The sequence below is a fragment of the Tupaia chinensis genome, unplaced genomic scaffold, assembly GCF_000334495.1.
Source record: "Tupaia chinensis unplaced genomic scaffold, TupChi_1.0 Scaffold000113_1, whole genome shotgun sequence".
Taxonomy (NCBI): Eukaryota; Metazoa; Chordata; class Mammalia; order Scandentia; family Tupaiidae; genus Tupaia; species Tupaia belangeri.
Genome location: NW_006159577.1, coordinates 5,842,654 through 5,867,260, shown reverse-complemented (window position 1 = coordinate 5,867,260; position 24,607 = coordinate 5,842,654). Strand labels below are relative to the sequence as shown.

Here is a 24,607-nt window from a genome sequence, read left to right as displayed (position 1 = left end):
TGTTCTTCAGCAAAAGACAATGCATGCTGGCTGCTCCGTAAGCCTCCTGGCTCCCTCCAAAAATGCCACTTGCCTTTATTTGAAAGTTAAGGTTTTGGTCTGGATCAACATATCTACCCCCATCTAAATCCACCAATTGCATATGAATTGATATTTTCTAAGCACATAAAAAAAAGGGGGGGAGAGGATGAAGAATCAGTCATCTCTAAGGAGCCAAAGAATAACTCAATCTAAGAAGTTAGCACTTCCTAACAACACTGGCTTTTCTTTTTTATAAGTACGAACAGCTCAAGATAAATAGTCTGTCCAAGATGCTGATTTATACTGAAAACTTCTCAACCCCTAGGTCAACTATGTGCTCTCTGACCCCCTGCCATGATAGAGTTCACATGCCACAAAAGGGACATTCCTGATAAAACCCTGGGCTCTTCCCCACCCCCCACCTTCCCGCCTCCCCACTTACCTTTCAACATCTTCACTGCCACGGTGACCGCCTCCTTGGGCTTGTCTTTGTCGATTCCCACTGCTTCAGCCATGACCACTTGCCCAAAGCAACCTTCCCCCAGGGGTTTGCCCAGCGTCAGCCTAAATGTGTAAATAGGGGATTAGCACACAGCATCTGGTGAAGGGGTGTAGTGAGGGAAATTCCAGAACTAAATATAAAAATCTTTCAGCAGCTTGCAAAGGCATGGAGCACTTATCATATGGAACTAATGAGACTTAGGGTACACACGCGCTTGAGTATTTTCTTAGTGACGTTTTAGAGAATGTCAATGACTGGTGGAACAGCTATTAAATTTCACATTTGTATTCTTGATTTATTTTCTTTGTGGAGGCTATAGCTGCTAGTGAGGTGGTCAGCTTCCCTAAGTGCCAACAACAAGGAGTTTTTGATCTTCAGCCAATGAAATATTTGTAATTTAGAACATCTCAAAGAAAAACATTAAAGCTGTTCTTATTATTTTGTCCCTGTAAAGTGGCGGCTTTAAAATCACTGTTATTCAAATACCAATGAATTTTATGGTCACAGCCCTTGCCAAGTTACAGGATATGAATCTTAAATGCGTTTCAAGGATCTCTAATTTTTCACTAAAGGAAAAAGGAAATGCTTAAAAATGGGGGAAAATTTGTTTGATAGAAATTTAGAAATTCTTATGATTACCCAAAAGTAACAATGAGGGAAATCCAAAGTGAACACCACAAATTAAATTTCAAAGCTTAAAACCTCTAGGTACGTCATATGAACAGGCATGCATCGTCCTTGAAGGTTCCAGAAATCAAAAGAATTGAGAAGTCTTTGGAATACTTCTGAGTGTGGTTTTCTTAAGCATACTTCAGCAAAGTACTGAGCTGTCAACAGTAAACAGTATTTACAGTAAGTACATGACGGCCTGCTCAAGTCCCCTCGAAAGACTGAGGGCGGCATATGCGATGCTGAGGTCATTCTGTTTCTATCTAGAACTGAAATTAAATTTAACATCTTGGCAGAAAATAAATATTTGCATTGGAAAAATGGCTAATTTATGTCCGACTGCCCCGCTACTACAAGCATAACAATCCTTTCTTTGTATAACTTCTGCCTCCAATCTAATAAACTGCTTCTAAATAGCCTTCATTCATTGGAACTCTGCTCCACCTACATTTGTGCTAAACACTATTTTGAAATGGTTAGCACTCAGATTTTCCACACTCAGGGTACCCCTGGGTAGGGCCTAGCGGTCCAGCACATACAGACGCCCACTGTTGACGGCAGTGTCACAGGTGGCACCATAGGGACTGAACCTGAAAGCTGCAGTTTCTTCAAGTATGCTCACAACTCCCTGATTTAGTCATATATACAGAGGAACGTGCACATGAACCCACCTCCTTGAATAATCACACATAGAGGGGGCCAGCAGCGTGCACAACACCCTTTCTCTCTCATTCTACAGGTAAAGATACCATTCCTTGAGGTTTCTCTGGTGTTCAGCAGTAAATATTAAATAAACATGTCTTAAATAAATAAATAAATGGTCTTTTCGTGATAGTACACGAATAAATTAGAAGTTACTTCCTTTGGGACCAGCAGTTGGCATAATGACTACGTCACTGGACTATGTAGTCACCCGTGGTTCAAGTCCTGGACCTGGTGGCTTAAACTCACGTGTGTGTGTGTGTGTGCCCAAGATCTCGAGGAGAGAATGGAGGAGAAGGGATTGCGGCGTGGTCATTCTGCCTGGGGGGTGATTTCTCGCTTTCTGTCTCTCTATGTCTGTCTTTCTGGTGAACGCACACACCCTATAGCAAAAACCTCTCAATAAAAATAAATAAATAAATAAATAAATAAATAAATAAATAAATAAATAAAGAAAAGAAGTTACTTCCTTTAACACTACCTGAATGTATCACCACACAATTATTTTGTTCTAGTTGATAGTATACAGTAGTCTATCTATGTTGGTATTTGGAAAACAAAACTGATGTAAAATTATGTGAATCAAAATCACAAGTACTGAATAAACTACTTTTCCCTCCAAACAGAACTCCACTTCTCTGGAAAAGCTCTTTGTGTGTATATATGTGTGTATGTACACACAGGAAGTATACATGAAATGCTTCTCTAACATCATCACAGGGGGATGCTGCAAACTGTCAAGACAAACACGGTAACTGTTCATAAGCAAATTAAGAGCTCACTCATGTTTGATGCAGAAATACCATCAGCATTTCTACCTTCCATTACTCTCAAGCTGTGCCTACTCCAACTGCCAAAGAGCTGCCCCAGACGTGAGCTGCAGGCCCTGCGATGCCTACTGTACTTCATTACGAAGGTGGGGGACCGCGGTTGGTCCCTGCCTAGAGGATGGTGGGCTAATAGCCCAAGACCTGCCCCTCAACCTATGCCTGCTACGACCGCCTTGCTGAGGTACGTCATCAGGGTCCCCAGGTTATGAATACATGAAGCGAAATGAAGGTAAACTCGCATCAGCCACAAGTCGTGCTCAGTCCTGGGCAAAGAACCATGACCCTCCTTTACATGAAAGAATTTCAGAGAATCAAGAGACTCACCCAAGGTGGCAAGTCTCTGGCTGGCTGAGCCAGTATTCAACTCTAGCCCAACAGAAGGACCTGGATTTCAAGACAAACCAAGAGATACACAACTCCCAGCACTGCCTTCAACAAAGCCCATTAACCAAACATCTGACTGGAACGCCTACATGTCATCTGATACAGAAAATATTATGAACCACAGAAATGAGATATTAGGTACCAATTTGAAGCTTTCTACTGGAATATTACATAAATAACCATTAAAAATGGCAATGCTGGGTGAAAATTCTTAAGGGAATTTATAAGCTACTTCTCCTTGCTCAAAAGAAATGAACTACAAATAGTCACTAGAAACCAGAAGTTGGAATGTCAGATCTGTTTTATAAATTGGATAATTCCATTTTTATTCCATCTCACTGGGTTAGAATTGTCTAGGAATTTAAAAAATGACAACCAAATGCCATCTTGTTTTGGGGACCAGCCAGGACTTAATAGCTCTGCATTAAAGGAACTTTATTTTTTCTTTTTTAAATCAACTTTTCCAGGAGTTGGTTATTTAGAAATACAATCTCACTTACTTCAGCTGGCATTGTCAGAGCCAGACCTTTGCAGCAAAAGATCATAAAAAGAAAATGTCAGTCTAATATCCCCACTTATATATATAAGTCTCTATTCAGAAAAAGGCCCAACATAAGTACTCACTTATCTCTTGGAAACTCCCATTTTGGATCCTCTGGCAGTTCATACTCAGAGACCCCTGCTAGCATGGGGGTGTCTGCTGTGGATGAGAGGCGCGTTGTTATCCTCACCAGCGGGGTGTTAGAGTTCATAGAGGAGCTGGATTCAGCAGAAACCTGTATACAAAATACAAAGATGCAGATGTAATCCTGGCTCCACCTGAGAAGGCTGGTAATCAGTGAGAGCCCAGCCAGAATATCGATTCTTAGAAAGGAAGTGTGTGTGTGTGTGTGTGTGTGTGTGTGGAGGGGGGTTGTTGCTGCCCAAAATCATGGACCAAAATAAAATTAAATTTTTCTGTTCTCCCACCTATTAATACAGACATCTCTTGGTATCCACAGGGGACTGATTCCAGAACCCCCATGGATACTGAAATCCACAGATGTTCAAGTCCCTTACATAAAACAGTGTAGTACTTGCATGTAACCTATATACATCCACCTGTATCCTTCATCTCTAGATTACTTATAACACCTAACACAATGCAAATACTATGTAAATAGTTGCTTAAGGAATAATGACCCAAAAAAGTCTATTCGGCACAGACACAACCATCCCAGGCCTAACTACAAAGTACACAAAAGCAACAACCTAACATTTTCCATCTGAAGATGGCTGGAACTACAGGTGAAGCCCATTTATATGGAGGGCTAATCAACTAGATTTCATCCAAATTGTGTGCTCCTAAAGTCACATTTTCCTGTAACATATTCATAAAGTCTCTGATCAAAATATAAATTTTACTTTCTCATTCCTGTCACTAGAGGACACGTACATGGACCCCACAGGCTTCATTACTGCCGTTTTACCTGTGCCTATACTTGAGTCCTGAGTAAACTGTATTCTCTGAGGCCTAGTCTGATTATGGAACAATGCCATCTTATGAAATTTCATAAAACTGTTTAGAAAATCAGCAGTTCCATATTTCTTCTGTCTTCTGAAATGTAAAGCTATTCGGCTTTCCCCAAGGATTTGAGCATGGCTCTGATTCCTTTTACTGAAGGCAACCCAAGACCAGACCCTGGAGATCATTCTTGTGTCACCCTTGTCCTGGAAACTTGCTGATGCTTAGGCCATTCTGTGAAGATGGACGGCCTCTTGTCAGCTTCAGTTTCAAAAACCAGTGCACTGAACACAAGGGATGTCGAGTTAGGGGAAAGAAAAACACACCTTTATTCACATTCCACAGGAGAACTGCTGTCCAACAGGGGAGTATGCAGGGCTTCACTGAGTTATTTTCTCATTTACCCTGACTTGTTGCTGTTTTATCTGATAATAAAATTCCCTAAATAGATTGTTGTCTCTTGACTGGTTCTGTGAAGGAGAAAACTCATGCAGAGCTTACTTGAAGGTCACTTGTGACAACTACCACAGAATTGTCTGTGGGCTGCTTACACACTGTCTCATTCTAACCCCTGAACAAGATTTTGGCCCCAGAAAGCTGGAACGTGAGGTTAAATGTGACCTGCACTGTAGCCCACTAGCCCACCTTGGCTTCTGTCTCCCACATGGCTGCCCAGGTGGGTAGGACTCCCCAGTGGTGCTTACAAATACTTCTTAAACAGGGGTGGCAAAGACAGAGTCTAGACAAATAAATTTAGTTGAGATGAATCTTAACAAGGTAGATCCTAGACTCTTCTCATAGCGAAAGAGAAGACCCGTATCTGCACCTGTTCAGAAAGTCTCGATCTTCTCTTTTGAAAACCCAGACTATCATTAATATAGGTTAGAAACTTAAGAAGACACCCAAGAAGAAACATTTTAGGAATTAATAAGAAGTTCTTTACAGTATTAAAGTAGCCGTTTTGGGTACTTTGGTGTTTTATTTTGTTTCTTTTTTTTTTTTAATGACAAGAAGGAGGTGAGGAGGGAGAAAAGAGGGAGAAGGACATATCTGACAGGGTCTTATCATGTGATCCTCTGCCTCAGCCTCCTGGTTAGCCAGGACGATAGGCACATGCACCACATCCAGCCTGTCGGGGTTGGACGGGAATCTGCACACAAGCCTCCCATTCGGCCCCAGCCTCACACAGCAGTGCTCCACCACTGTACAACCATAGCTGGGCAAAGAAGTAGGCTGGGCTTTTTGTTTGTTTGTTTAACATGGAATTCCTGCTATCTTTTAAAACGTACCTGGGTACATTTCTGAGCCTGCCAAACAGTCTTTTGGTGGCTGGCGTCTTAAATTTTATAATGCATAGTATGAGCAATTTACTCACTATGCCATAATTTTTTAAAAGAGGGGCAGGGAAGAATTGAAGAACTATTAATTAAGGTGCTGGGAGTCTCACACAGTGTCCAGGTGACACGGGTAAACAGCAGAAGCCAGAAGGAAACAAGAAGGTAAATGTGAGGAGATACTGGGAATCTACTTCCTCTTCCCTCTAATGTCACAGACAGGGCAAAAACCCCATCCAGGGCAAATTGGATAACTTCCAAGTCCCCTCCACGTAGTCCACAAAGTATCCCAGCTCACTGCAGTGTGCTGCCCTCATCTGCAGGACTGAGCAGACCCCAGAGAACATGAGGATTTCCAGCTCCCTCAACCACAGACACATCTTGAGCTCCATCCACAAAGAAGGGGCTCAGAAAGATGCAGCATAGGTTGAGCTGATGATGACTCCCCAAATCTTTCTGTCCATCAAACTCATTCTGCATCAGGGCCACATGCTGTGGATTCGCAAGGAGGCTGGTGTTTTCAAAGAATAAAAGGTCTTCCAGAAAGTTCTTCTATATAAACAGACAAAAATCACCAGTCAATACAATGGGAACATGTGCTTAAAAATTACAGGCAAGGGACCAGCAGTTAGCGTAAAGGCTATGTCGCTGGACTCCCACGTAGTTGACCGTGGTTCAAGTGCCCGACCCGGTGGCTTAAACTCACGCCGGGCACGTGTGCGTGCGTGCCCAAGATCCAGAGAGGAGAGTGGAGGAGAAGGGATTGCTGCGTGGCCATCCCCCCTGGGGGGTGATTTCCTGCTTTCTGTCTCTGTCTCTCTCTGTCTGTCTGGCGAGCGCACACGCCCTATAGCAAAAAACCTCTCAAAAAAAAAAAAAAATTACAGGCAAGATGTTCTGGCCAAACAAGTAAAAGTCAGCCTAGCAATGAGACACTACTGGCCCCAAGTAGCCAAAATCCAGCAGATTCTGCAGATCTCTGCACGCCCGGCAGTGCAGCCCCTCCTTGTTGGACACCAGGGTTTCCAGAATCCTACTATCGGGGTGTGTGGTGCTACCTTAGTAGAGAGAGAGGGAAACTGATGGAGAAATCACTGTGGCCACAGTTCTACACGATGTTAACACCCAGCAGGCAGAAGCATATTTGGGCTTCTGTGCTTTCTCCCCACAAATCACTGCTCTCATCAGCTAGGCTTACAGAACAGGATGAAGGGAAAGCAGCCTTCCCACAGTGAGGTGTGAGAATACAAGCATTCAAAGAGTCTCTGGAATGATACATAAAACAGTTAGCAGTGGTCACTTGTGGGGAGCAAGGTAAGGGTTTGGGGGAGGGAGTAGAAAATATGTCTCTTTCAGAACTTTCTAGACCATTTGGATTTTATTACCATGTATACATATTTCTTTTATGTTTTGCAAGAAGTACTTTCTCTAATAAAAATATTATTTAAAATAATAAGGATCTGAAATGAGGCATGAAAAAAGAAAATGAAGGGTATAAGCTTGAAATACAACTGATTTCTAAAATGAGTTAGAAATCCTAAGATCATTGCTTTCATCCCTTCCTTTTGGTAGCCAGCTGAATTTTGTGGGCATCACAGCACTCTCCAATATGGTGAACTCCAGTGACTCCCCACAGTCGAACAGCCAACCCTAGTTGCTGCCCTGCCTCTGCTAATTATTTATGATGTGAGACTCCCAGTTGGGTGGGCTGCATTCTGGCCAACCATACCAATGTCAGTCTGTACAGACCATCAGTTCCACACTCCAGTTTCAACCCTGGCTAATTGTGTGCATCTTAGGAAGTCCCTTAACCTTCCTAAGTCCAAGTTTCCTCATTTGTTAAAAAAACAGACAGGAAGGCTAGCTCTGTGGCCTAATGGTTAAAGGAATCAGATCCCACATGGCCTACTGAACCCTTCAAATCTTGGCCCCAGCGGCTCGCATGTGTGCCCAAAACTCCTAACAGGGGAAGAGACGGAGGGGAAGGCATTGAGCATGACTGTACCACGGTGCAGAGGAGGGGATGCTTTCTCCTCGTTTCTCTGCCAGTCTCTCTCTGGCAAGCGCAAGCATTCTCTAGCAAATTTAAAAAATAAAGGAGAGAGAGATAGGAAAAGTTCCAACTGCATAGAGTTACTGTGAGAACAAAAAGAGGGGGAAAAAAAAAACACAGTAAATTGCTTAGCACTGAGTCTGGCCACTTCTAGGAGCTCAGCGATTTTTGTCACCAACACAATATTTTCTCTCAGCACCTTCAGAGTCACTTGCTGCCCAGATCCAAGGGAATCCACGGTGGACCTCTCTCTAGATAGCCTAGGGCATCTGGAACTAGGGTGGTTCTGCGTGTAAGATAAAGTCGGACTGTATGCAATGAGGAAGAAAATCCAGTGCCATTAAGGGCCGACCACAGAATAAGATATGCCTTAAAGCACATATTTCTTTGGCACGAGGCCCTCTGCTCACAACCAGGATGGGCTGGGTTGTGAGGGAGGTTATGAGGGAGAAATAAAGAATCTAGGAGTCAGGAGACAACCTCAGGTCAGGAGAAAAGCTGGAGGGTAGACTACCCTCATGACGAATATGGCTTAGGGGCTGTTTCAGAACAGAAAATGGGAACATCTAAGTCTGAAGTGAACTGCTCTGTGGCTAACTTACGATCCCAAAGGAATCTGTATATGGCAAAAGTTCACAAGTATACCCACACCTTCCCCAGTCGGTGTCTCAGCAGGTCTTCATGTGAAAACGAAAAACTTCATAAATAAAGAGACAATTAAAAAAAGAAAGAAAAGAAAATAGAAAAGCCTTTATGAGCACTGTTGTCACTTTTATAATAAAAACCCATATGTATGAAAAGGATTACTTACAGGAATTTTGTTCAGATGAAATGTGGAGATGTAGGTTACACAAATTTGGAAAGTACTTTTATAAAAACACGAAAGGGAGGGGGTCATGAATGGTGGCAGAGAAATAAAATAAGGTGCTCTGTGAGGCTGACCACAAGGGAAGGTTCCGGGTTTGTGTCCAGAGACCCTGCCGTGTGCGCTGGGCATGTGCACACCTACGATCCTGGGCTGGCTGGGGATGACCTACGGCATCAAGACCTTAGCGGGGTGCTGTCTGTCTCTCTCTCACTCTTGGACTAAATGTACTTAAACACACACGCACGGAGATAAGGTAAGAAAATGCCCAATGTATAAAAAAGTGCAGAATTCGATCCATCTGTCTATTGAGGTCCATCTTAATTTTTACCTCCATGCATTTTTACTATGCTTTTAAAATCCCCTCTGGGACTGTAAAGTACAACTGGCTTTCTCTTCACTCCCTTTTACTCAGAGCAAACCTATATCAAGGGCTTGGCGCAATCCCCACCAGGCAATTCCCCTCAAGACACAATGTTTCACAGGAGCTTCTTTCCTGGAATCATGCCCGCTGCCCACCTTCGAAATCCTTCTACTTCTTCAGCGTTATTAGATCATCACTTTTTAACCTTGGCACAAAAACATAATCTTCCCTCTCTGATACTTTTCAATTCTACCTGGAAACACCAATTCTGGAGTTTCCTAACTAGTTTAAAAATATCCCGTTGTTAGTAATAAGTTACATATAAACAATCAACCCTAACACTCTGGTAAACTGTTTTCCCACTCCCCAATCCTGGCAAGGCATTCTTTCTTTTTTTTTTTTTTAAGCATGTATTTTCACAGTCTTCAGTTCAGCTTCCTCACTTTCCGGAATCTCTTTACCATGTGCCATAAATCAAGCTTTTAACTAAATGTGCTTTTAGTATATTTCCAGAGTACATATGGGAGATTAAGCAAGGAAGTGTTTTGTTTTTTTTTCCTTTTCTTTTTAAAGGGCTACTAAAAAATACTGCTATCTCTTTATACTAGATTAAATCTCCTTTAATTGCCAGAGGGCACATGCATTTGCCAGAGACAGAGAAAGGGAGAGAGAGGGAGACAGCAATCCCCAATAGGCATCATGGTTATGCTACGATCACTTAATTTCTCCATCCTGTTAGGATTTGGGCATCCACACACATTAGCCCAGCATGTTTTCCAAGCTACCAGGACCATGTATGTTCCCGCTCCCTTTACCATTGTGGGTTGGTCCACAAACTAGATTAAATTTAACAACTCATGGGCACCTCAAAGAAAACAGAGCAAGCAGAAGCAAAGATGCTACAATATTTGTGTGTTTATTCCTGAGGACAGCAATACCCTTGGAATATACTTCACCAAAGAAATTCTCTCACACGGGACCAGCAGATGGTGTAATGGCTATGTCGCTGGACTCCCATGCACTCAACCATGGTTCCAGTCCCGGACTTGGGGGCTTAAACTCACGCCCAGGCACATGTGTGTGTGTGTGTGTGTGTGTGTGTGTGCTCGAGATCCCGAGAGGAGAAGGGATTGCGGTATGGCCATCCCCCCAGGGGGTGATTTCTTGTTTTCTATCTCTGTCTTTCTGGTGAGCACACGAGCCGTATAGCAACAACCCCCCCCCCAAAAAAAAATAATAAATTCTCTCTTGGACTGTGACTCCTTCCCAAAGAGAACACAAGGCCCCCTAGTTAGCATGCTTCTACTGTAAGCCTTGCCCACCACTCTGCTACCACAGAACAAAAAATTTGCACCACCTTAAGTTGAGTAACCAAGATAAAGTTTCAAGAGAAGCTTTAATTCTGAGGTTGCATTTTATTCCCCTCCATATAAATTTTACGTAATTAGGTGAAGTTGTTTATCACTCACTTTTCTCCCTTAACGAGTCTCCCAAGTCTCCATCTCCCCCAACTCTTCCCCAGGAATCTATGAACGATTCGATCAGAGAAATGATGTGCCATTCCCAGACGGGATGGTTCAGAAGACTGCAATCAGAAGATTGCATCAGCCCAGATCCAGGTCAGATCTTAGTCAAAGGGCTGAGTCTTTCAGAGACTGAGAGAAGAAAACAGCAGGCAAAGTGGGGGCAGTGGAGGGAGAGGAGCCTGCACGAAAGGGCAGATTCCAGTTAAGCCAGCCATGACCATGCTAATTATCCAAATGCTTTCTGGAACCAGTGAGACCACTTGATTGACCAAAACACAGAAATATCCAAGTTCCTGATGTTTAGCTGCCGAGTATCAAACTTCTAGAAGTGGAATGTCCCTTCACATGGTGTTTAAGGACCATTAAAACACAGCTGGAGGGGGCCAGTAGGTGGCATAGTGGTTAAGGCACTGGACTCCCACATGGCCAACGATGTGCGAATCCCAGACCTGGCAGCTTGAAACTCAAAAATGCCCAAAATCCCAAGAAGAGAACAAAGGAGAAGGGGTTACAGCATGGCCATCCCTCTGGGAAGTGATTTCTCCCTTTCTGTCTCTCTTTTTCTCTCTGGTTAGCACATGTGCCTTTTTTTTTTTTTTTTTTTTAATCTCTCTTTTAAAAAAACCACTGCTGGAGAACTGGCTCTTGAATCACATGTTCCTTCCCTATGTCTTCATCCTGTTCCTAACATCACCAGGAATGTGCCGTTTGCCTTCAAGACATGGTTAGGAAAGATGGCCTTGAATGTCCTTGATTTTTCACTGATTTTCAATCTGTATCAGTGGCTCAGAGAGGCATACTAGAATCTGACAAAAATATTCTGCCACCCATTGGGATATGCCAGTGGCAGTGAGAGTGTGGGCTGCAGAGGAGATGAATTCACTGGACAGAGTCAGACACAGGGCTGTTAAATCTTCATCCTACCCCGTGAAAGCTCCTGGCTTATTCTTTCAGAGGAAGAGACAGGAAGAGCCCGATGTACAGTGAAAAACGGATTCAACAAACCCAGCAACACTGCACATCTTCTGAAGGAGCATCTTCATTTCCTTTGCAATCCCTCCCGTGCCCACTCCCTCATCCCCACGGCCCAACTCTTTAAGAGAGAGAACACAGAACTCTTTAACCCTTTAATTAAAGGATATGCAAAGGCTGTATCAATGGCCAATGGCTGTCCAGCAGACCTGTCCAAGAACCAATGTGCCCCTCACTGAATTGGCCACTGCAGGTCCCATTTTAACAGGCTAAATGCCAAAGGAATGGAAGCAAGTGAGCAAGTACCTAGTACAGTGTCTGAGCCCTGAAACTGATTGTGAGATGAGCCTCCATCAAAGGACCCAGGGAGATCCCATATGCCACCCACCTCTCCTCACCAAAAGGCTGCTTCTCGTTCCCCAAGCATCAGAATACATGAAACATCTCAAAATATTCGTAGTTCCTGGGAAATAATCACAAGGAACTTCTTCTAACTAACACACACTTCAGTGTCTTACACCAGTAGGTCCACTGCAGACTAGTAAATGTCAACAAGGAAAAAGCTTATGAGAGGATCAAAAAACTAACTTTTCTTGTTCTAAAAAGAGAACAATGATGGATTGAGCAGACTGAGTGAGATGCTGTGTGTACTGTGTTGGGGGAGGGGTCCAGAAGATAAAATGTGGACTCTACTACAAAGCTACTGAGTGCTACCTGTGTGACAGAAGAGGCTGGGCCAGTGCAGAATGAAAAACGGCCTCATAAATGCCTAGGAACAACCCATCCTCAAGACATCTGATTACAGGCTCACCTGTCGCCAGGTAAAGGCATGCTTGGCATCCCCCTGTGGTATTTTCTCTGTCATCAACATGTCTGCAGGCCTTCTGGGGCTTTTCATTCCAGCCACAGTCCAATAACCCTCTTTTATCCAGATACCCGATAGGCATCTCTTTCTCCACCAAAGAGGCTATGCTTATTGACCAAAAGTTCTTTGTTAAGAACCAATGACGTGCCCAATCTTGACATATATGAAAAGCTGAGATGTATCAACATTCCTCCAAATTAATTAATTTCCTGGCTCTTGCTCTTTCCAGGGACACTGCAATTGCCCGCTTTTCCTCTTCCTCTGTTTCTCTTATACTCTATACTTTTATACTCTTTGGTGCCCTATTGAAATACAACACAATTACATTTCAAATAAAAGTCTCCAAATAACCTGCACCCATTGGTAAATGCAACAGGCCACATCTCACATAAAACTAAGTTTAGACCAAGCACTTAGTAAATTATGATGACTAGAAGGAAGGAGGGGAAATAATAGAGAAAAGAATACTAATATTCTCTTTAGTTACACAGGGCATAAGAGAAAAATGGCCAACTTCAGTGGAGATGGACAATGAAGAAAAGCCAGTTAAACAGAGAGAAAAGAAAATATGACTATGGTTGAGTCAAGGGAATGTGGAAGGTGTCTGCCACTTTTATATTAAGTAAAAAGAAGAGTATTTTTATAGTTGTTAAAAAAAAAGATGACGAAATAATTAGAAGACAATGGCCTGCTATACTAAATTACAGGTTTCATTGAGAAGGTAGTATTTTTTCCTATTAGAAAAAAAGCAACAATAGAGACAGGAATACCACTCCTTTTTTTTTTTTTTCTTTTTCTTTTTCTTTTTAACTCCCTGAGCCAGACTCTCAAGATGGTAGCTATATGAAAGGCCCAGAGGTACCGGGAAGGAGGGAGTGTGAGGAAGGGTGGCCATACCTCAAGTCCACAGAACTCTCTGGCCATGTAACAGTCATCTTAGGACTCGTCTCTTCTAGAAACTGGTCAGAAATTCAGCCCTACCACTGTATCCCTGGCCCCAAACCCAGTGGTATCATTCGAAATAATAATGGCATTCTTGGTGGCAGAAGTAATCCAATGGGCTCCTTTTTTTCCTTGCCTTTAGCCCAATTTGGTCATTCACCTTCACCTGATGCATACTCCAAATTTTATTCTCAGCCTCCACAAAAAAAGACCTGCTTGAAACATGACTTCAAAGAGGTCGACAGGAACCCATTCAGTGTGGAGTTTGGAGCTGGCCTGAAAAAGCTAGATCCATGCCCAAACCACTGTCTGACCAGTTGGTTCTTAATCCTTCTCAAAGCCTTATCCAAAAAGTATCATCACTACCTAAAGTCCCAGGAGAGGCAGGGCTGGGATTAACAAGAGTTTCTCAGTGTTCTTTTTAGAATCACCTGAGGACTTGCTTAAATGCACCATCAGAGATCAAATGGACAAGAATTTCTAGGGCTAAAACCAAGGAATCTACAATTTTAGCATTACATACTGGCATAGAACCAGTTGTTTGCTACTTCAAAAACGATCTTTACTGAAGCCAAATTCCAAATACTTTTTTTTTTTTTTTTGGAGAGGTTTTTGCTATTGAGCGCGTGCACTTGCCAGACAGATAGAGAGAGACAGAGAGACAGAAAGCGAGAAATCACCCCCCAGGGGGATGGCCACGCTGCAATCCCCTCTCCTCCATTCTCCTCTCGGGATCCTGGGCATGTACGCACACGCGCCCGGTGTGAGTTTTAAGCCACCGGGTACGGGACGCGAACCGCGGTTGACTACGTGGGAGTCCAGCAACATAGCCATTATGCGAACTGCTGGTCCCCCAAATACTTTTTTTTTAAAGAGAGATTTTTGCCTCCCCCAGGGGGTATGGCTACACTTCAAGCCCTTTTCCTCCTGAAATCTTGGGCATACATATACACATGCCCAGCATGATTTTCAAGCCACTGGGTCCAGGACTTGAACTGTAGTCAGCCATGTAGGGGTCCAGCGACATAGCCACTGCACCGTCTTCTGCCCCTACCCCCAAATACTTTTATAAATACTTTGCATTCACATCAGCCTTCTCCTTGTATCTTAGAGAACATGCAGAAAAGAATCAAAGTAGTTCCCATCCCACCCTCCTTCGCAGGATTCTGGAACATCAAAACAGAGGCGCTACCTTGCTCCATGTCTCAAAAACAAAATTAAACAAATTGGGAGGCACAAAGAAGACAAAAATGTCTACCAAGGAGCAAGCTCAAGGTAAAAAAAAACAAAACAAAACAAAACTGTTGTTGGTTCCACATAAAAATCATGTACCACAGAATCCACAGCCACACTTGTCAACTACTAACGATAACTTAACATATCCATATCATTCTATTGGGTTGTCGGAAAAGTCATGGCGTGTTTTTCTATGCAAAAATACATCATGACTTTCCCGACAACCCGATATTTTGCAGTGTATTCATGCTGGGAAAATTCATTTTACAAGTTGTACAGTGACTGAACGTATAAAATAAATTTTCAAAAAAAAAAAAAAGTATCAGAAGGGTTAGGTCAAAACTCAGTTTAGAAAGACATTATGGGCCGATTTAAACCAAGCAGTAATTCAGATACAAACCCAGGACATAATTTTTTAATCTGGATTTTAAGAAAAGCAAGTGAAAGAAAACTAAAGTCTCTTTCCTACTAGCAGCATAAACCACATCCAGATATTTATGCCTGCCTCAGAAAAAAGCCTTAGATCATGGAGACAAAAGTGGACGGGGCATTGAGGAGACTGCTGTACTTGAGTTTTATCAAAACACACACAGAGAATTGCCACCAGAGCCCTGTCCAGGCCTGCTGATTAGCTCTCTGACTCTCACACCATTGTCCTGTCCCGGACTAAAGTCTCTTTCCTACTAGCAGCATAAACCACATCCAGATATTTATGCCTGCCTCAGAAAAAAGCCTTAGATCATGGAGACAAAAGTGGACGGGGCATTGAGGAGACTGCTGTACTTGAGTTTTATCAAAACAGCTCTCTGACTCTCACACCATTGTCCTGTCCAGGCCTGCTGATTAGCTCTCTGACTCTCACACCATTGTCCTGTCCTGCCCTGGAACTAGACCCCATAGATCCCAAGGATGCATCATGACTTGACTCGTAAGCTCCAAACACTGGATGTCCACCAAGCGACGTGTCAGAACCACCCACACATTAAAGCTCATAGAAGTAGAGGTATCAAAGCAGAGGAAAAGATCCAAGCGCTGGCTGGGTCAAAGGGGAGGAGTAAATTTCTTTAAACTCTTTATCTACTTTCTGTTACCTGTCTCCGCAGGGGGATGCGCTTGGTCAACTTGTGCACGGCTGGCTGGCTACTGAAGTCTGGCTTCTTGGTTGTGGTCTTCATTCGGCACAGGATGACAGTCACCACCATACAGGCAATTAAGAAGACCCCTATGCAGTAAATGCCAATTTCCAGGTAGTCTGGGGAGGGTGAGATATCCTTTTCTCTTACGGGAGCTAGATCATAGATCCAAGGGGAGGAACAAATAAGCAGGCCATAGAGTTAGGACACTGGATTGACATATCACTGCATAACAAAAGGAACTGCAAGGTGACGGACACTCTCAAGCCAAGACAGATTTCCTAATAACTCAGTGCTACAGAATGGCATAGGCCACAGGCTTCCCTGTGCCTCTCTCAAATGAAAATGAATAATCAAGGTTCCTTGCTTTACCATCACACTCTCTGGCCTTGGTGGGCATTTACAAGGCAGTGATTGGGTACCACCGAGTTACCAATGGTGAGTTATGAGGCTACAATCTGTTAGACATCTGGGCAGAGTGGGACAACCAACTGAACCCATAACAAAAGGACTGTATTTCAAGATAGTCTCTGAATGCAAATCATATTAAAAACTCTTAAATATGAACAATGCCCACTTTCATTTCTAAGGAGACAGAAATCATGCTTCAGTTTTATTTGGGTAGGCTCTTCCAAAGGAAGACTCCACAAGATGATTTGCCCTAGATGACCACAGTGCCACATGAAATGGATATTCACCTAGTGGGCTAGTCTGAAAAAGTTTTATTGTAAGTTTCTTAATACAGTCCAGCATTCAATTAAACAAATCAATGCATTTAATTTAAAGACTAAAATGGTTTTAAGAAAGAATCATTATGCCCACACACAGTGAGTGAGTACTATTCCTTTCTAACCATTTAAACTTTTGTGATTCTGGTTATACTGATAACAACTTTCCTCGTAAAGAAAAAATATAAATAGTATTACATGTGAGGATACATTCAATTGCTCAGTATAACACATCCTTCCACTAACTCCTAATAATGTTTCCTCCCTCCTTAGTCCTCAATGGTCAGTCTACAAGCAGTGTATTTCCAAATAGTATTTCTATCAAACTGCATTCTTAAGTTAATTTGCTACTACTGTCAGGCAAATTGGTTAAGAAGTGCCAATTAGGCACTCATAGAATGCAATACTGCAAGTAAAAGCAAGCGCCATGTAAGAGGCATCTCATTGTTTCAAAGCAAATATTCACAGAGCAGATTCACAACAAAAGGCAAAATAGATGCAATGGTATTATTTAGAGCTTATACATTTTAATAAGAAAAATACTTGCAAGATAGTCAAAACTCTCAGCAGCGCAGCACAAAATGAAACGATCAATTTATTTTTACTAGATAACAAAATAAGCATGCAGGTAGGCGCCATACTCTAAAAACAAGGAATTAATAACTGGAGTGGAACATCATGAACCAGCAGACCACAGTCTATGCAGTGTCACAAAGGAAATGACAACAAGGCAGATGCATCAGAGAGCACAGTGTTTATCAAGAACATTTGACTAGAATAAAGATATTGGTTAAAGATTCAGATGGCAGCAATGTTTAGGCAACAGGGCTTCACTGATGTTGATTTCTCTGTAGAGCAGAAATAACATCAAGCCCAAGAAAGCAGGAGCATGCTTTGCAGTAAAAGCAAACTGAGAGTCCATTCTATCGCCAACATGCAAAAAGCCACCGATTCCCAAGTAGGTAGTAACACACTGCTTCTGTGCACCCTATGTTCAGAGGTGCTTCTTCCAGGCACCTCAATATATATATCCATCTATTTACGGCTCATTAAAAATACAAAGTAGGATGAGAGTATAGTAATAAAATACATGTGGGATTTTAGCAAAATGGAATTTGAAATGAGAAAATTTCACTTTGAATCTTACGAAGTAATTTCAGCTCAATTCCTTTAAGAAAGTGGGGGATGGGCTAATTTATACAGTGGCTCAATGACTCACTAAAAATGTAAGATCCCTTCATGTTTTATGGGTGAAATTTTACTTGATCATAAATTTGAGTAGGATCTCACTGTAAGTGAATTTCCAAGGCAACTCTCTTATCCCTGGGGGATTATCTTTAACATATTTTTATCTATATGCAAGGATAAAAGGGGCCATTTCTGAGAACAGAAGCTGTGTTAATTTTATAGCAATCAACCAAGAAAAGGGAAAAACCAATGGAGAGAAGAGCAGTATATACCTGGCAGAACTGTCAACCATGCAGAGTGAAAGGATATCCCAATAGAATTACCCGCCAAGCATGTATATTCCCCAGCATCCTCAAAAGTTACATTCCGAATATAGAGAACCTCAATCTCTTTGTCCGTGGTGTTAACACCGGCAGCCTAGAAAACAAGGGAAGCAAGAGAAAAAGCTAGACAACACAAGAATGATTGTGGAGAGGCCATGGAACCATGAGGCGTCGCACCAGGGACTCCAAGGGGTGCTGACCACCAGGAGATTCGGACCGCAGCCCATCCACAAAGCCCACAACCAAGAGACATCGAGCAACGCTGGCCAGCTCACCTCCACAGGCCCATCACCACACCGGCTTCACCACCTAGACATGCATGCAATCGAACGCATGGAAAAATCAACCCACAGAGGTCCATTCTCTTGGCCTTTGCCTAGGTTTTGATTTAGGAGGGGTTTTCCATATGTACAAAGCCCTGAAGGCTAAGGTGGGTTCTGGTCCTGCCAGGTGCAGATTCCCACCTCAAAAAAAAAAAAAAGATGGTTCTATGTAAATTGCTGTATTATAAAACAAAACAGCCCAGATAGACATTGCACACTTCCCCCAGACCTATGGGAACCATGGTAGAAGGCTGTCTGGGTTAGAGGCTCCGGTTGTTTTTAGTTCTTTCATAGCATTGAAAGAAAATGGAAAAAAGCACAATTTTGGTAATAAAAAAAGGTCTTTTTTTTTTTTCCTCTTTTGAAATAACACTTGAATGTGAGTCACGGCAAACTAAGAAAGTCAACCTTCTGCCTTCAATAGCATCTAGTAGTACATTCAATCATTAAGGTGAACTACTTCAGATTTGGGATAGCCTGGTCAAAGACCAGCACCTTATAAGGGTCAGTTATACAACCACCACCACTACCACCACCACACAAAAAAAAAGAAAGAAAAAAATATAGGTGTCTGTTGGACAAATGATAGGGTGCCAACATTTCTCTAAAAACTTGGGGTGGAAGGAGACACAAATTCTGCTGATAGTGAAATGCCACGAATTCAGTAGGCATACAGGCGTGTTTAAAATGGTGTCAACGTGCAGTAAGGATGGGTAATGTGCAGTTCAGATGAGACAAACCAGAAAGAACAACTTAAAAACTGGGTGGGGGTGGAAGGTCATCTTTAGAAGAAATGAGAGCAAGCACTTTGAACATTGTGGGAATTTTTCCATGGCTGCTGGCATTGTACCAGCTGCATCACCGAAGAAAGATTATTACAAATATACCAAGGCCACAAGAATTATCCTATAAGCTGTCTGCAGTCTCCCAAAGCACCAAGTCTTTTCAGCTTCTATATTCAGCTTTCTTTAAAAAAACAAAAACAAAAACAACCAAAAAAAAAAAAAAAAAACATTGTTACCTTGCTGTTTTGGCAGGACAGTGAGCCAGGCAGACTGGTTGGCCTGCCCTATATAATTGGAGACCTTACATATATATTCCCCAGCATCCGCCTCAGTCACATTGAACAGAGCCAGCACTTCTGCATTGGAACTATTTATTCCCGAGTGCTAGAACAGACACAGGAGAACAATATAACGGCCAACCAGGAAGGACTTAGCACTGTCTATGGTCCCACCACCAACACACCACAAGAAAACAACCTCCATTTTGTCTAACAGCAGCATTAAAAGGCTGTGGGTTTAGGAAGAAAATAGTCAGGTGGTGGACAATGGAAGTCACCTAGTGGAGAAGAGTAGAAGAGAGTGATGAATAGCTAGTGGAATGGATTAGTAGCTCCCAAGGTTGGTCATCTTTTTCTGGTTTTTTTTTTTTGGTTTTTTTTGTTTTTTGTTTTTTTTGAGGGGGGTAGAGGTTTTTGCTATAGGGTGTGTGCGCTCGCCAGAAAAACAGAGACAGAGAAACAGGAAGCGAGAAATCATCCCCCTGGGGGGATGACCACATCGCAATCCCATCTCCCCCATTACCCTCTCGGGATCTTGGGCACATATGCACACACACCTGGCTTGAGTTTAAGCCACGGGTTCAGGACTTGAACCATGCATGGGAGTCCAGCGACACAGCCATTATGCCAACTGCTGGTCCTGGGTTTTTGAGCAGCTTTTTATTGTTAAAGAGAATGTCTCATTGGCTGAGAGTTTTCAGTTGAGTCATCTAGGTTTCTACTGGAAGACTGTTCTTAAGGATGTTCTCTGTGAGGGACTGAATGCGGGGGCCACGGTAGGGAGTGAGCTAAGAACTGGTTGCACAAACAGCTGCCACTTACTATCGCCATGCTTACGTGCAAGTGAGACCTAAAACCAAAAGAGGCTGATGCTATGAAAATGGGGGTTTGCAAGGAACCAAACCAGAAATCCAAGGGGAAAGGAATGTTCCTTGTTCACCGTCTCTCTGGCACAGAAACATTCCCAAAGGTTTGTTGTCTAAATCACATGTGAATGAGTTTCCAAGGGATTTTTTTGAAAAGAAAAATCTAAATCATCTCTAAAATTTAGCCCTAACATCAAAGTAATACAAAACATCAGAGTAACAACCAACATGTGTACACGCCTTCAGCTTACAAAGCTCCTTCCATCTACTCTATCCCATTTATTCTGCACGATTGCCCAGTAGGGGAGATAGTTTAATGATCCTCATTTTATAGATGTGCAGCTAAGCCTAAATGTCTGCGATCTCAGAGCTGATAAATAACTGAGCTATTCTTATTCCAAGTTTAGTTATCCATCCTTTACCTCCAGCTCCCTTCTGAAATTTTAATAGCAACCCTAATGATCTGCTAATTCCTTAACATAATCTCTACTGGCCATTCAAAAAAGAGAATCATCATCTTTCAAATCCAACAGGAAATCAAAGAATCTGTGGCCAGACCCATGAAGAAGCCCCCAGTCATGGGTACCTTCAGATTCAGAAAGGCCTCACCTTTAGAACCTTGAGATAGGGCAGACCATCAGGTCCATATTTGCTGCCGTTCTTTTCGACATGCTTGATCCACTGGATGTGGGGCTGGGCATCACTGTAAACTTTGCAGACAAACTCCACATCACCTCCGACCACCGTGGAGGCATTTGCAGGCAGTCCAGCTTGGAGGATGGGCCGGTGTGGTGATCGCTCTGATAGAGACAGGGAGAAAAGGAGGAGCGGGGATGGGAGGAGGAGAGACCAATAAATAAATTGTGTTGTCCAGAAGGTTGTCAGTGAACTCGAGCCAAAAAGGCCTCAAGTCTGCTGGCTGACTCCTTTGGAATAACACCACAGCCCTATGCAAAACAAAAATTACTTCAAAGGAGACCGCTGGAGTGCAACCCTTGTAAGAAGAGTTCTTATTTAGAAAACCCAGAAAAGATCTTATTATATCCCAAGTTATTGGTTGTCCACAGCCACCTAATGAAAGATTTTATTTTGACAATATAAAAGACAAATAGTAGGGGAAGGGGTGCTTCTTCACTTATTCTATTCGGTATAATCCTGGAACTCACCTTAACCGTAAGCTTAACATCATGGGCAAATGACAAGACCAATAATAATGTTATCCTGAACATAAAAATGGCTTCTATAGGCACAGTGTCTCCTAATACATTTCTAAGATGTTCTGAAAAGACTTGCATCCCTTGTTTTACAGTAAACTAAAACCAAACACCCAATCTCACAAACCAATCAAACGCACAACCAGATTCATCTATTCCTTGTGGAACTTACTCCATTCATTCATTTTCCATTCACCTGTTCATTTCTTTGATAAATATTAAGTGTTTCTATATGCCAGATTCTAGATACATAAGTAAACATTCCTTAGCTTATGCAGATTTGGCACTGAAAGAAACCTAACTAGACACTAGTTCCCAAATCCAGGGCACGTTTTAGAGTGTCTTAAAGGAAGTCCCATGGTCTGCTCATGATTACTTCCCAGCCGTCATTTGTCTTCCCTCTCTCTCCCTTGTCCTTAGTTGAAAAATTCTCAACTAAAGACACACCTTCTTGCCATATGCCTAGAAAGGTTTTACTGCAGTTAAGAGGCAGTCTCTATAGCAATCTTGTAAAGGCAACCAAGTTCAAGGTAAATTAGCAACTAAATACAAGGTTCCTCAAGAATCAATACATAATTTTAAAGTGAGCTAAGGATTTCAATAGACATTCCTCCAAAGAAGATATACAAATGGTCAACAGGTATATAAAAAGATGCTCAACATTACTAACCATCAAGGAAATACAAATCTAACCACAGTGAGATATCACCTCACGCCTCACAGAATGGCTAATACCTTCCCCTCAAAAAAAGATAACAAGTGGGGGCCAGCAGATAGTGTAATGGTTAAGTCACTGGACTCCCACGTGGTCAACCACGGTTTGAGTCCCAGACCTGGTGGCTTTAAACTTATGATGGGCATGTGTGCATGCATGCCCAAGATTCCAGGAAGGGAAGGGATTTTAGCATGGTCATAATCCCTGGAGGGGTGAGGGTGATTTCTCGTTTTCTCTCTCTCTCTGTCTCTCCAGTGAGTGCATACACTCTATAGCAAAAATCTCTCTTAAAAAAAAAAAAAAAAAAAAAAAATAATGAGTGTTGACAAGGATGTGGAGAAACTAGAACTTTTCCACACTGTTTGGTACAGTCACTATGGAAAACAATATGTAGGTGTCTGAAAAAATTAAAAATAGAACTACCATATGATCCAACAATTCCACTGTAAGGTATCTGTCCAAAAGAATTGAAATCTATATCTGAGATATTAGCACTCCTATGTTCACTGCAGCATTATTTCCAATAGTCAAGGCATGGAAACAACCTGTCTCTGACAAATGAATGGATAAAATAAAAATGTGGTCTATATATACAATGTATGTATACCTATGGCTTTTAAGAAAGAAATCTTGTAACATACAACAACATGGATGAACCAGGAAGATATTATACTAATTAAAAAAGGATAGTCACAGAAAGACAGCGCGTTAGTGGGTGGGTGGTAGTTAAGGCACTGGATCCCGCATGGCTGATCCACAGTTCAATTTCAGGATCTGGTGACCTCAAAAACACACTGGACTTTGTGTGTGTGTGTGTGTGTGTGTGTGTGTGTGTGTGTGTGTACCCAAAATCCCAAGAAGGGACTGAATCCCCAGGTTATTCACCCTGGGGGATGATTTCTTACTTTCTCTTTCTTTCTCCCTCTCTGTCCAGTGAATATACATGCCCTATGGGGGGGGGGGACTATAAAAGAAGGACAAATATTACACTGCATGATTCCAATTATAAGATATCTAAGTCAGTCAAATTCATTGAATCAAAGAATAGAATGGTGATGGCCAGGGACAAGGGCAAAGGAGGAAATGGAGAGTTGCTAATCTGGGGACATAAAGTTTCAATCAAATAAGATGACTATGTTCTAAAGATCAGCTATACAATACTGTACCTACAGTCAACAGTAAGTACTATACTCTTAAAAGTTTAAGACAATCAGATCTCATGTTAAGTGTTCTTACAGCAATAAAATAAGACAAATAAGACAAAGAGAATTAAGTAACAGACTAGACAGCTATGTGATCTTGTCCACTGAAGCATTATAATTATAAATTTACTAGAATCTTTCTACATAACGGCTCTAGCAAGAGCCACACAAACACCAACCACTGGTCCATTCACAAACATCACTCTACCCCCACATGCCTGCAAACATAACCATCCTCCCTCTCTTCCTTCCCCAACTGTGGATATCACTGCCTTTAAATTCCAGCTTAATAAGGAGCCAAGGGAAATGAGGCGATCCCAGCCAGCCCAACACACCAAGGGTATCTCTACGCTGCATTTAAGAAACCCCCAGAACTGGGCTGGAAACAACAAATTAGTACGATAGATATCTAACCCTTTTTATATTTGGGCCCTTCAGATTAAAATATCATTTAATGGAATTTTTTGAACAAGAGCCAGACCATGTGCAAATTGATTTTACTGCATAAGTCTGTTGCTGGCCTTTAAAAATTTTTTTTTTGGAAAAAAAAAAAAAGGGAAGTGCTAGTGGTTATCCTAACGCATTTCATTCCAGAATCTCCCATCGCTTCATACACTATTACATTTTCACATTATAAAGATAAGGATTTCAAAGCTCCAAAAAAGTCATTTGTTTGCCTCAATGTTACCTACATAGGCTGAACAAAGAACCCCAAAGTCAAGCCTTCTAATTCTGGTGGGCAGAGAATCTCAAAGCTGGGACTCTTCAAACATCACAAGAAACCCTCACTCTTAGTCTTACACAGTGGCCCAGGGAGGACTCACTGCAAGCCGCCTGATCAAGGTTTAGCACCCAGATGGGTGCCACAGGGACCTGTGTGCAACTGGCAATGACCAAAGTCTGGTCCCATCCATCTAGGAAGGACAGAGTTAAACCCACATCCACACTCTACTTCTCTGTCCTCACCAGGCCTCCTACCAAGAGACTTAACAGCATGAGGGGAAGTTGTCTTCTGGTTGATGCCACCAGCCAACTTCATAAAATATACTCCTTTGTACTCATTAAATAATACATTTACTCTTT

The 24,607-nt window shown here is 42.2% G+C and overlaps 1 protein-coding gene across 1 annotated transcript in view; it reads right to left on the bottom strand.

The window, feature by feature from the left end:
* FGFR2 (fibroblast growth factor receptor 2) overlaps nucleotides 1-24,607 on the bottom strand; it is a gene marked incomplete in the record, with an annotated part of 126,079 nt that overhangs the window by 23,186 nt on the left and 78,286 nt on the right. Inside the window, 5 exon segments of the mRNA XM_006143947.3 lie at nucleotides 464-585; nucleotides 3,733-3,884; nucleotides 15,861-16,057; nucleotides 19,486-19,633; nucleotides 21,003-21,193. Coding sequence (XP_006144009.1) covers nucleotides 464-585; nucleotides 3,733-3,884; nucleotides 15,861-16,057; nucleotides 19,486-19,633; nucleotides 21,003-21,193 — 810 coding nt within the window.